We start from the raw sequence: 13,833 nt of genomic DNA on the forward strand, positions 1-13,833 counted from the left end.
ACTTACAACTTGGACAATGACAGGTCAAAATGATTTGCTGAATATCTCATGGAAAAGGAGGGAGAAACTGTATAACTAAACAATGAGCATTTTATAAATGACATATCTGAAGCATTTATGCACAGTATATGCAACAGCAGCAGCTGTGGGAAACACAGCTTCAGAATTCAGATAGCCGAGCAAGCCAAGTCGAAGACCAGCTTAGGACTATTTTACAGAAGGATGCAGACATAACAATCATGATGCTGGATCGGGAAACATGTGATTTAGCTGCAATCTAAATGACCGTCTCCGGTCAGCGGGAGAATCATTTCGTGTACTGTTTGCTTGGTTTCCTCCTCTGTCATTTGGGAGTATAAGCAGTTTGCATTGACATGTACCTGCCAGCTGGATGACAGCCAGCTTGTCAGGGGGACCTGGAGTGACCTCATGTACAAGGAGGTGGTGAAACAGGGATGTGAGTCCAGCTTGTAAACTGCAGTGACAGTCAGCAGGCAGCACGGCTAACAGGATGAGACTGTCCGCACGCAGGCCGTGATGGAACGTGCCTTTATTAGAGCTGGTATATGTCAGGGCAGGTACGGACACAAGTGACACAAACACATACAGGTACCCATCATAAGCATCAGCTCACAGAAGAACGGACTCGTCCCAGCAGGACCTGGATCGGATCCAGACTCACGTCCTGGCAATCACAGTACATGGCTGATTAATGAACTCACAGACTGTCAGCACTCATCACGGGGGCATACATGCATGCAGGTACACACACACACACACACATGCATGCACGCATCATCACTGATTAATTGCACATTGTCTCTATGAGCTTTACCCTGTTCACTACTGTGTTTTCTCTCCAGCGAGAACTCTTGGTGTTCTTAATAATACAGAGTAAAAAGGCCTGCAGTTCAAATGATGCATGAATTAAACTCAAACAGGAGAAAGTATACTGGTCACCACTGTAGAAATCCCATCCCTCTGCATGTAGCCCACTTTACCACACTGGTTGCCATGTCATAAACCCATCCCGCTTCCTGTGCTTGTGTTGTATAACCAGTGTGAAAGTGCCGCCACTATGCATTAACATAAAGAACATGTCTCGCCATGCATGAGATCTGTGCTCTGGCTGAAAGTGCCAAGTGGACTCCATAATGTCTACAGAAGTAGACGTCAGAGGATCCTCCTGCACTGCGTCTGACTGCAGCGGGGACCACGACAGGATGTCCCTCGGTTACTGTTGGGAGCAACTGGAACAACTCTTATAAATAATAACTTTGTGTGCAAGATTCTCAGTGTCTTTAAGTATAAAGACAGTCACCACTGGAGCAACACATCTGAACAAAAGTAACATGTCCCAGTGGTTTACAGACCCTACACCACAGTGCTGACCCGGGTGCAGTCCTGAGGTTTGCTATATGTCTTATAAGCTTGTTTATTTTTTTTACTTCTGTATTAAATAAAAAACCCACAGCGCACACAACTGAGGAAGCCAATGCGATCACAGTACCTCCAAATAACTGTAAATGAAGCTGTGATAAGCCTCTATACATGATTATGATATAGATGTCTTTTTTAATTAAAGAGATATTTTGATGGGGGAAAAATAATACATCAGTGACATCAGTTCTAAAATGCAACAATGTTTTCAAGGCGTTCAACATCATATTCGTTATAACTGCAGGTTTGTTTTTAGCCACATTGAATTTGGCATGAATATTCATGGTGCCCCAGAGGATGAATCAGATGATCCTCTGACTTTTCATCTAGTGCCATCATCTGGTCAAAATGTGAAGTCTTTCAATTCTCACAAAACTAGTTGCGAACAGCCTCAGCTGCTCTTTGTGTTTTGTGTTAATTAGCATTTGTCAGCATGCTAATACGCTAAGCTAAGCTAGTTTATTTGCTGAAGATCATGTTAGAGTCATTGTGAGCATGTTGGCATGCTGATGTCTAGATTTGGCTCAAAGAACAACCAGGCTCCAACATCCCTGCTGTTGCTGATGCACTTGTAATGTGGATTAAAAGTTTTAGTCGTCTGCTTGTAAATTTGAAAATCTCATCACCTGAGGTCAGAAGTTACGATGGTTATTTTCACTATTTGCAAACATCTCACCTGCTGAATTATGGATCAGCTGATTTAATAGAATAATCAAGAGATTAATCAATAATGAATATGATAATTAGCTGCTGCTTGAAACAGAACCACAGTTTATTTACTTGCACACAATCTGCTGTCCTCTGACTGACTCATTTTGCGCGGCCCGATTACCTCAACTGTGAAATCACACGAGAATTGAGAGTCTGGGAAAGGCCAGATGCACTGCATTATACATGTCCAGAGCCAACAGATATCTTTTGATGGCTGTGTTGCATCCGAGTGGCTAAACCTAAAAAAAAACCCTTTCCAGATGTTGATATGACACATTTAAACATTTAAAAAGTACTTTTCAGTTGAAATTTATCATAGAAGCCATGTTTATTACTACTGCTCTTCAGGGTAAAAACATTTGTGGAATTGTGCTAAGCTCTTAACAAACATTTAAGGCTGAAGACCGTGACATGTATTATTTTGCTTTGTGATGTGGATGTGATGTGGAAAGGTTGTGAGTGTTCTGTAATTACTGTGGTGTGTGCACTCACCACAATGACAGATGTGTGATGTGCGAATGGATGTGGGTGTAAGTAAGTGTATCTATGAAGTACTGTCTGTAATCTGCAGATTCTCCATCACTGCAACACTGTGGCAGCAAACATGTGCTGAGTGGCACTAATGTGGGCATCAGATGGGTTAAGAAATGGAGCGTATTAACATACTGGTGGATGTAAGTTTTACAGTAGGAAGAAAATCAGAAGTGAGAAATGTTTTGCAATATGATGCCTCTGCTGTACTACGTAGACCTACGGTAATTAATGCAGACAGCTGGCAGGTCATTTTAAGTCTGACTCGCTTTCACACTCTCTGTCACACTCACACTCCCTTTCACAAATGTATAATAAGATAATTTAGTATAAATAGATTTAATGGGCAGATTCAATTACCGCCCTGCCAAAGTTACAGATAGCGGCGTCAGAGATGACAAGATGAGCTTTCGACTGAAATGGCACCAAGCAGCGATCGGAGCATAGACACGCTGCTGCTGCTGCAGGAAAAGCAGAAAATTAGGCCCCGAGTGACATTTGCTTTTAATTCAGCTCAGTCTGAAATGAAATGAGATGCCGAAAAAATGAGATTTTCCCCGTCACATCCGCAATGTGAAAAGACGTTTTAAAGAGGACTTTCTGACTGAAAAAATGATTCCAGGACAACAGCAAGGAGTCACATTTGTCTCATTCTTTTGATCATGCAGCGTTGTAGTTTGCTTTCTTGCCGAGAGTTAGATGAGAAGATCGACACAACCTACACATAACAAACGGTTGTGGTTTTATTGGGGGTATGTGCTGCACTCTTTCTCGGCTGGGCGCAGTGACTTTGTGGAGGTTTGTCATCACCAACCTCACAGTGATGACAAAACTCAACAAGTTTGATGGATTTTGTGTATCAGTGAAGTAAAAACAGAAAAATAGGAGGAACAGATAGGTAGTAAAGTTTCTGACCTTGGCAAACAGTGCTCCCTTGGCTGCGAGTGCGTCCTCCCCTCTCCCGTTGGGGTAGCACTCGTACCGCGCATCCAGGATTGGGTAGCGGCTGGCCAACATCAGCCCGCTGTTCAAGAATTTGAACCTTGAGCAGCAGCCTTTCCAGCCATACCGCCCGACATCACTCAGCACATAGGGGAAGTAGCGATGCAACTGCCGCCGCAATCTAGTCGTCGCTCCGTGGTCAAACACTTCCTGTAGAGCCAGGAAGTCCAAATTGGCGGGGAAGAAGGCAGAGATCTCATGGTCGAACGTCTCATCTCCATGACGGCGTTTTCGCCCCGGGCGCTTAAAGATTGACGTGCGAGGGACGTGGGAGAGAGTGTTGTTGGAGGATACCCCTACACCGCCGTCATTTCCATGGTAACGAGTGAGGGATTCCCTGGAGGCGGTCATGCTGCCCGTGTCCCCCCCTGCCTGCTCCCCAGGCCGATGGTTCCCTGTTTCGGCCTCCTCCTCCCGCGGGTCTGGTTCTGGGGCGCTGATGCTGATTTGAACCCCTGAGGTGTGAAGTGGGCAGTCTGGGGAGGGTTTTGGCTGAGTCCCTTCCCCATGCATGGGACAGTCATGATGGCCTTGGCCATTCGGAGGCCCTGTGGAATGCACGGGGCAGTCTGAAGGCTCCCCTGAGGTGTGAACGGGACAGTCTGAGCTGCTGTTGGTCCCTGCAGGGTGGAGGGGGCAGTCTGCTGTTGTGTCTGCTCGGTCCGAGTGAAGAGGGCATTCGGAGGAGCTCTGGTCTCCTGCAGCGGGGTGGACGGGGCAGTTGATGGCACCTGAGGGGTGAATCGGGCACTCAGTGAGGGGTTCGGTTTCGGGGTCAGCTGGGCCGTTGGTGGTGTGTGTTTGGTCTGGACGCTGGTCCAGAGAGGAGGTACGGCGGAAACCTGTGGCGAGGCTGCTGAAGGATGCCGCGCTGATGAATGGAGCAGAAAGACAGAATATATACAGAATATATAATATAGAATATATATATACAGAATATACATTTAAAACAATAATGAAGAATTTCTGAATTTTTTATTGCTAACACATAAGCACAAGGAGCCCAGGAGTAAGATCTCCTCACCTGATGGAGGTGTTAGTCGGCGAGTCGATGTAGATTTTAATCTGAGGCCGACTGGCACCGTTGCGGATCCTCTTCCCCACCTCCCGCGCTCTCCTGTGGGTGTCTGACAGGTTGTTGAACCTGGCCAGGGAGTCAGGCAGCAGGCATACGTTGGCACTACAGAAACAGAAGCTTCTGCCTTGTGGTCTCCATTCCCCGATCCCAGCGCCTCCTGGCCCGGCCTGGCCCTGCTCGGCCTGGTGTTTGTCTGGCCTGCACACGGTAACAAACAAGTTATTATATCAAGACAAACAGAAGTTCTGGAGCACCCAAACACCCCACCATCATGTACTAAAAGAACAGTCTGGCATTTTAGAAAATACGTGGCAAGGTGCTGTGCAGCTGGATCCGATCAGCTGATCTGTGGGGAAAAGATGTGGTGCAAATATCCAGTTTTACTGAGTTCGTATCACCTTGAATGGTAACCTTGATAGAATTTCTCTTCAGAAGCTCCCCACTGTCTCACCCGCTCTTTGACTTACAGTAATGCAGGATGTTTCTTTTTTATTTTCCTTGTCTGTTGTTGTACGTTGTCCATATCACCCAAATGTTATTTTCATTTCACTCTACGCTCCTTCTGCTTTTGTGCTCCCTCACTCTACTCACTCACTCCGAGGATCACTGCTCTATGATCTTATGAAAAAGATGAAATTCAATAAACCATTACTACATTAATGTTGGGGCAGCAGTAACAAACAAAGAAGACAATGGCAAGTTGTATCACATACAGAGCTGCTCTCCCACAGCAAACACAGCCAAATACTGTATTTCAAAGTTTGCGGTTGTGGTGGCATTGGGTGGGTGTTTGGATAACCAGTCGCCCACTGAGAAGTGGCAGCGCCTGGCAGCTGGAAGCCACACCAATGAGCAAACTACTTAGAGGGGATAATGACTCCATTTTCTGCCTCTTGAAATCTCCAAACCTCATGAACAACTGGCTCTGTAGATATAAAATGAAGCATGACTCTGCAACTGCATGGCCTATTTCTCACCTCAAATTGATTCAGGAAGTCATTTTGATGTATAGTTCAGGAGAAAATTGACAAAGAAACAGGCTGTTTCCAGAACAGCTGGTATGAAAATCAAAAGCAAAGGCCAGTGATGGCCAGTCAGGTGTTGATGATTGACGATCATAGACTTAAAACTCTGTATTTACCAAACTAAACAAACTGCTGCAGCGTTTGTGCTGTAACTGTTAATTCCTACTGTATTTGAACGTTTTCTTTTAGTAATACTTTCAGTGCTGCCCAGAGTAAACACAGCAGGTTCCTGGATGATGTAACAACACTGTAGATTTATATTACAACGAGTTTTCAATTATTAATTTCTTTCCACCAGTTTGATGAATCCCACGATATCCACGAACCTTAGCTGCTGTTGCTATGGAGAAGATGACAATGATATGCGCAAATCACAGCTGTGGCAAATTTAAAATGCTTCCTTGTCGTAGTTGGGAGAAAATGTTGTGCCTTTTATGAGTTTCTAGGAAGCATAAACTTCATCTTCATCTTGCCATTAGTGGTACAAGCAAAACAATTTTAAGTTTGTGATTTATATTATGTACAAAAGCACAGGTAGCTGATGCCTCTCCTTCAGTATCTATTTGCACTTGTGGCTTTGATCAGATATCTTCTAGTAGAGCTGCTCATCTCTTTTAACAGTGAGAGTCCTGATGCCTATTCAAGCCTACAAGGTCACCCAACACTGTCTATGTGTGCTCGTCTATAAGAAATGATGTGTCCATACTGCTATTTTGCAACAGCAAATGCATTTTGAGAGAAACACAATGTAAATGTACATGTGTTATTTACATTACGTCTGTTAAATGTGATGTTTTATATCAACATAATGAGGAAATATTTTTGTTGCATAATGTTGATATACGAGTTATCTGCAAAACAGTCACTGACAGCATGTCTGTTTGTCTTACAATAACTGTTCTTGCATTAGAAAATCAGCTTGCAGGAACTAAATCATGATTCAACCCCCAGCAGGGTGCCTCCCTTCATTTATCTCTTTCACCTCCTCCATCTTTGTTACACCCCCCATTGGCTGGCCTTTGTATATGTTGTTAGTGTTTTTTATTTCATTTAATTTCTCATGTTAAATAAATACTCTGCAGTTTTACTCTTTTCTTTGAATGCTTTTTTTTTTTAAATCTGGAACTACTGTCATCGAAGCAGCAGTCTACTGGAAATATAACAGAAGAAGAAGAATAGTTACGCTAGTTTTTGCATGATGCCTAAAAAGAAGCACAAATCACCGAGTTGTGAAGGTGCCAAACATAAGAAATGCATTGTAGCGAGACAGCAGTTCAGAATTCTGAAGTATTTACCTGATTCACTGTTTGGTGTTATGCTAATAAAATACCTTTATAGCTGGCTCTGCATTTGTGTTTCATGCTTTTGATGTTGATGTCCAAGATATAGAAATGAATACTTACATTGTTGTTGGAAAGATACGACATGTTTCCATTGGCAACTACATCATAGTTCACAGTGTGCTCATGCATGTGAACCTTTCCATGCATGGTGTCCACTATAGGCATGTTGAAATTAGCCTGTGTGTCGTAGCCTATAGAAACATTTAAAAAACTGCCATTATCAGTGCATTGACTTCTTAAATGCATGGTGACGCACCAGTGGTTGTCTCATTTCACACAGTTAGCTGACTTTTCAGGTCAGCGCCGTGAGGACAATTACCAGTGAATGAGGCTGAGCAGGTCATCGGAGCTGCCCGAGGCTACAGATAAATACTTATGCTTTCCTATTAACTCTTCCCACCTGCGAGGGTGCCCATGTGTCCTGCTTTTATGCAGGACTGGCAAGCATTTTTATCCCTTGTCTCATGCTCAGTTTCACATGAGGGGAACACGACATGAAGCCACAGAGTACATGTAAGTCTCAGAAGAAACATGTGGTTACACAAAAGTAGCGGCCATAGTTACAAATGTGTTTGCACGTTGACTTTTATGAGTATGGAGAGTCATCTGCTGCCATACACCGGCATGCTATGAACAAGTGAAATGAAAATGACCGACTGACTACACGTTCACTGCCGATAATGCGAGTTTAAATAACAGCAAAAAACAATTCTGTTTCCCAGACGCTTAAAGCAGACAGCGGCATTGCCTGCATAGTCCTGCAAGGCATGCTGGAGACAGGTTGGAGAGAGCTGAGAGAGGATCAGTGCTCAAAATCACTGTGGCAGCTGTTTGAATAGGATCAGGACAGTGATGAGCAACCCTTTTAGCTACAGGTCTAGCTGTCCTTCCTCAGCAATGTGCTGAAGATCTTCCATGATGTTGTGCTGCTGCTGGATGGAGAGGACAAGGCCATCTGTGAGCTGCATGAGATTAAGGTTTATTTAAGAGATTTATGTTTTACATTATTATGGGTTTATTCTATCTAATATTTACATTTGTGCAAATTTTGAATAAAATGCACTCATTGGATTTGGGTGAGGAGGATGAACTGACAGACTTGAGGTGAATGATTGCCTGCTGCTTTGGTTAAGTATAGGGTCCTGCTTCTGTAAGTGGTTCAGTAAAGGTTTCGACCAGAAAAATCTGAATAACTTTGATATTATAGTGTTTGGGAGACACAATCATGCCGTGTGTTCTTGTCCGTTGTTGGGAAAATACAGGCACGGTCGCTTCAAATATAAGAGGAGGAAAAGCGCTGAGTCAAATTCTGCTTAATTTAAAGATGGATAAAGTGCATATGAGCACTTTTGACGCATAGGAAAGTTCCAGATGTATTACTTCTCTTTTTTGGATATACTACCCCGGGCACGACCTCAATTTTATGTGCAGTATATCTTTTGTAAAGTGCCAGTAGTATACTTGGAAGCCATGACTTGAATCCCATATCAGCAACCTGTCTGTTTTACTGTTTAGTCAGATTCAGTGTTGATGAGAGGAAGCACTGTACTTTGAACAGTTACGAGGCTAGTGCAAGCAGACTGTCGCGCAAGACCATAAGAAATTTACTTAGTGTGGGTGTTTGGAAAGTTGCATTCAAATAAAACAGATTTGTGAAGTCCCGTACGAGCTAAAGGCCTAACCTGTAACCTCCATAGTCTATTGTGTGCCACTGAATCAAACACAGGGCAAAACATAGAGATGACAAAAGCTAAGTTATGTTATATAGACATTATATCAACATGTTTAGGCTACCTCTCAGCGCTGGTAACGTGTCCCACACTGTCCCACACAAACCTGCCACCTGCTCATGTATTTTTGTCTTACAGAGCCAATAAAGTACAGCTGTAGAGCTGATTCATCCCACACGACATTAACAATCATCATTTACATACACCATCTTATTCATACATGGCCCTGGTTATGTACAACTAATTTCAAATTCAGCATAAGATAAAAAAGTTCCTTTTTTGCTGTGCGCAGCGAGGAGAATCAAATTAGATGAGAGAGGTCATTGGAAGCACCTGAGCCTACAGGTAATTACTCACACTTCCTATCAATCTGTCCATCTACAGACTCAACTGTAGTCATAGAATACAGTCTAATCGGCCGTGGGGACAATCATCAGAGAATGAGGCTGACCACGCCACTGGAACCGGAGGCCGCAGGATATTAACTACACACAGTTTCCTTCTGACTCTGTTCATGCTTGGTGTCCACTTCAGTGGTCCCATACGTGTCTTCTCCACAATGTCTTTTTGGGAAAATAATGCTCCTCCTCACATTTGGTTAGTAGTAATAAATCATTTTGTTGCCCAAATCTAAGCAAGCGCAGCTGTATGCAAACCCCGGGGTCAACTGCTTCTGTGTGTTCTTGCCACATCTGCGTTGTTGCAATAACTCGTGAAGTTAATTTTATTGCGTACGCATTACGAGTGTGTGACTGTGCATGAGCTAGAAAGGCACAATGACTGCTTTGAAGAGAGGCTGTGCATGGAGATCTGTCCCTTTTTGCATCTTTAGAATTGATCTCTCAGGGAGCACAAAGGCTCTCAAATTGCTTTAAACTCCTGCAGAGAAATCACCCAAACCCATGGGAGGGATTAAAATGTCTGCATCTGGAGCATGCTTATAGTAAGAGCTTTTAATAACATATGTAATGGCCAAAGAAAACCGTGTATATGTGTATTTGAGAGGGATTAGATGGTGAAAGGAGCCAAAGGTCATTGAGAAATTGATTTTGTGTGATTTGTTCCTTTTCCCTCAGGCAAAAACCACTATGGAGGATGAACAGGCAACAAAATAATAGAGAAGTCAGAGGGTTTAATGGCCATGTTGTCTAAATTTTGAGAAAACTAGCACAAGCAACACCACAGGCATGAGACAGAAGTTGCAAACTGTCTCATTTACGTGACTTGAAAACAAGTAGTAGTAAAAAAAACCCCTGCATCACTTCACCAAGGACCACACTAACCTGCGGTAGGTGTACAGGTAGGGCTGACGGACGGCCTGCAGGGGAGCCCAGATGACGAAGCCCAGCAGGGCGAAGGGCAGGGAGGCGAGGAGGAGGAGCAGGTAAAGGGGCGCGGCGATCAGGACACACAGGGTGAGAAAGGAGCAGGGGTCCTGGGAGCGTTGGCGCTTCTCCAGCGTAGTGGCCACGCAGGAGGCCAGGAGCCGGTCCAGGAGCCAGTAGCAGGGGAACACCAGGCTCCATGACAAGCCATCCAGGAAGTGCAAACAGGCACTGGAGTAAGGGGTGGTGTGGAGGACCATCTCTTTCCCTCTTTCTCTCTCTTTCTTCCTCTCTGTCACTTTCTCCTCACCTCGCACTCTCTGTCCACACCCACATACACTCTTTAAACAAGCGGACACAAATCTGTTCCAGAGATTACATAAACAGAAATAAATAGAAAAGAAATCAGACTCGAATGTAGACCCTCCCCCCTCCTTGGAGAGAGGTACACTACATGGTTTGGGTGATTTTTATCTTCGCAGGCAAGCTTGTCTCAGTCTCACTGCCCGTCCCTCAGCAAATACACTCTCTACAGGAGGGATCATGGAGCGCTGACTGGAGGTAGACGTTTTTCATGATGGGAGCTTTTCCGCTGATGATGGATCTATGATTGCGAGGACTCCAACGACCTGCGGAGGGGGCGCCCATCAAACATCGCCGTTTCCTCGGGACCTGGAGAAAGTGAGGAAATTGATAGAAGAATAGAGGGAGGAAACAGGGAGGGGGGGAGAGAGGGAAAGAAAAACAGGCAGGAGATCAGAGGCTGACTTGCTGTGATGATAACATGCTGGGAACACATAATAAGTATGTTCACACAAGTGCTCACACAGATTTTTAAGATATCCAAGCTTTCAACACTGTTATTGCTAATTCAGTGGACAGACTAAAAATCTTATCCAAATGGGGACAAGTTCAATATGTTGCACTGGATCTCTCTCGTCAAATGAGCATTAATATTTAACAGCATGCAGCTCAGTGAGATGCAACGTATGCCTAACAGCACACTAAATATATTACAGGGCTGTCAGCTCACACATTGACCGTGAGACTCACGCAATTGACTCTTCTCACATGCTCTCACACACACGTCTATTTACTCACACAGTAAAAGATGCATTTATGAGTGATAATATTGTGGTGCCAAAAAAAGACAGTGGCAGCGCATGGGCAGATGAGACAGCACCGTACTGCACGTCAGAGAGTTTGTGTCCAAAAATACAGACTGAATTTGTCACTCCTGCCTCTCACAGGCGGGACTGACATTGAGTTACCATGGTTACGGGAACGCTCTGTGTCTCTATTACTCTGAAACTTTCTCATGGTTCCCAGTTAGAGGTTTTTAGGTTTATTACAACGCAAAAACATGAACGTGATTGTCCCTCAGTACTGAAATGTATTAATAAAGCTGAATTTCTCATCTTTGGTTAACATTATACAGGGTTGCCAACACGCTCTCATGCTGCACGAAGAAATCTCACAACAAGAAGAAGCCTCAACGCCACTTCTTCATGCGTCCTCCTGCTTTCTCTGCACACAGGACAAAGTCTGAGCGTCTGAGCTTTTTTGCAGAGCCTGAAGCACACATGCACCACTCCGACATCAAAAAACACTGTTCATGTACAGCATGTAGAGTTTTGCCTCACTTTGTACTTCCCTTTCACATCTGACTATGATTAAGATGGTTAGATTGGCAAATGGAATATCTTAATTTAGCTGCCATGGTGTCAGAAGAAGAACTGCTTCTGTGGTCAGTTATCAGTTAAAGTGTGTGAAAGCGCCTCTGACATAATCAGTAAGAAAAATATGATAAATCCAAACAATGTAGTTCAAGGTTTTCCATCTTTTCTATTTCTGGGCTGGCTTTCTAGTAGGAAAATCTACTTTGTTTGTTTTCTTGACCAAATTTGCTGCAGGATCCATAATCTTTGCACAGTGTGTTTTTCTTCTTCATTTATTTTTCTTACAATAGAATCCCCTCGTCCTCCTGACTCCACATTTTAGCGAAATGACTCCATTAATCCACCACAATGCAGGAAAAGAGGCTCTGAAATTAACAATTTTCTGGGGGAAGATCCTCAGACAGCCTAGAGTGCAGCATTTAAGGTTCAGCGTACAGGATTCAGTGGCATCTAGCAGTGAGGTTTCAGATTGCACCCGACTGAAAACCCTTCGCCTCACCCTCCTCTACGATGGCCACTACAAACATGGAAAAAACGAAAGCCTTCTTTCTAGAGCCAGAGTTTGGTTTGTCTGCTCTGGGCTACTGTAGAACCATGGCCGTACAACCTGGTGGATCTGTGCAAGAGGACTCGCTCCCTCTATATATATGCAGTATATATAAATAAAACAAGCTCATTCTAATGTATAAAAATGTAATGATTGTTCTTTTGAATCATGAAAACATAATTCTGAATATAATATTCTATTTCTGCTAATCGATCCCTGTAAATCTGACACACTGGTCCGTTGATGCTACAGGTTAACTGAATGTCTGGGTGTAGTCAATAGATAAATGTGAGTAAACAGCTAATAGATAGATGCAGTATATGAGCGAATACCGAAATTCTGCCAAGTTAACTTCTGACCATGTTTTAATAATTAAGGTCACTTTTTAAAAGGAAATGCACAGTGGAAGTAATTCCCAGAAACCCAGTTAATACATGGTCACAAAAAGGATGGCAATCGATATGATGCTAACCACTGCTGTTTAAAAGATCTTATCTCTTCCTGTCCACGGATGACTTAACCAGAACTTGCAGTTCGGGAATGCTTTTCAACCGACTCTAATACCAACGGAGTCACAGCGGAAAGAGAATCAATTCCATCAGTATGAATAAATGATGAATAGATTAATTCATTCATGTCAACAGCCAGAGGTTCAGGAAGATAGTGCTGACCTCAGTGTAACCTCGCACTCCTCAGGGACTGTCAGAGTTATATAACAACCTGAGGCTGCGTCCATTCATGCACAGGTGTGTTTGAAAACAGGATTTCCTCCCTTGTTCTCAAAAGAAAAAAAACTTCGTCAACATGAGCATCTCTGTCCATGTGAAAACGCAAAAACACAGGTGAAGCACTGTCAAGAGGAACCCAAACTAACAGGATATAACTTTAACCCTAAAGCCATGTTGGCCAATCAGAAACCTGAAAAAAGATATTACCTGCAACTACAGGGGTCTGGCCGGAACTGGTGGCTTTGGTGGTGGGATCTGTGTCGTGGGAGTGTTGGATTATGTAGCAGTGACTGCCGTAGTCCTTTGACACCTCTGTTCCTCAATATAGTCATAACTGTAACTAAAGCTAACCAGGCTAACATATTCCAGCAAACCTTTAAGCAATGCAAACCAACCCATTATTTACAGACACAGACACATTGATGACTTTCTCACAATCACACAAAACTGATCTGAGCATCATTCTAGAGAAATAAATTGATGCTCAAATCAGTTTTTTGTGTGAATGTAAGAAAATTAACAGTGTGTGTGTGTGTGTGTGTGTGTGTGTGTCTACATAGTAAATTGCTTCGATGCATGGCTTGTTTCCCCTTGGTTTCGAAGCTGTCTGCTCTTATGTTACTCATTGTAGCTCTGCTGGGTCGTACTGGAGACTTTCTTTGTTAACTTCACAACGGTTGTGCAGAACAAAACA

General features: G+C 43.5%; 1 protein-coding gene across 1 annotated transcript in view; it reads right to left on the bottom strand.

Annotated features, from left to right (window-relative positions):
* Positions 1 to 10,445, bottom strand: part of smpd3 (sphingomyelin phosphodiesterase 3) — a 31,127-nt gene extending 20,682 nt beyond the window's left edge. Inside the window, exons 1-3 of the mRNA XM_041939729.1 lie at positions 10,144 to 10,445; positions 4,709 to 4,960; positions 3,598 to 4,555 (exon numbers count right to left, since the gene is read on the bottom strand). Coding sequence (XP_041795663.1) covers positions 3,598 to 4,555; positions 4,709 to 4,960; positions 10,144 to 10,445 — 1,512 coding nt within the window. The remainder of the gene's footprint in view (positions 1 to 3,597; positions 4,556 to 4,708; positions 4,961 to 10,143) is intronic.
* Positions 10,446 to 13,833: the final 3,388 nt, after the last annotated feature.

This window comes from Chelmon rostratus, chromosome 6, assembly GCF_017976325.1.
Source record: "Chelmon rostratus isolate fCheRos1 chromosome 6, fCheRos1.pri, whole genome shotgun sequence".
In the NCBI taxonomy this organism is placed as follows: domain Eukaryota; kingdom Metazoa; phylum Chordata; class Actinopteri; order Chaetodontiformes; family Chaetodontidae; genus Chelmon; species Chelmon rostratus.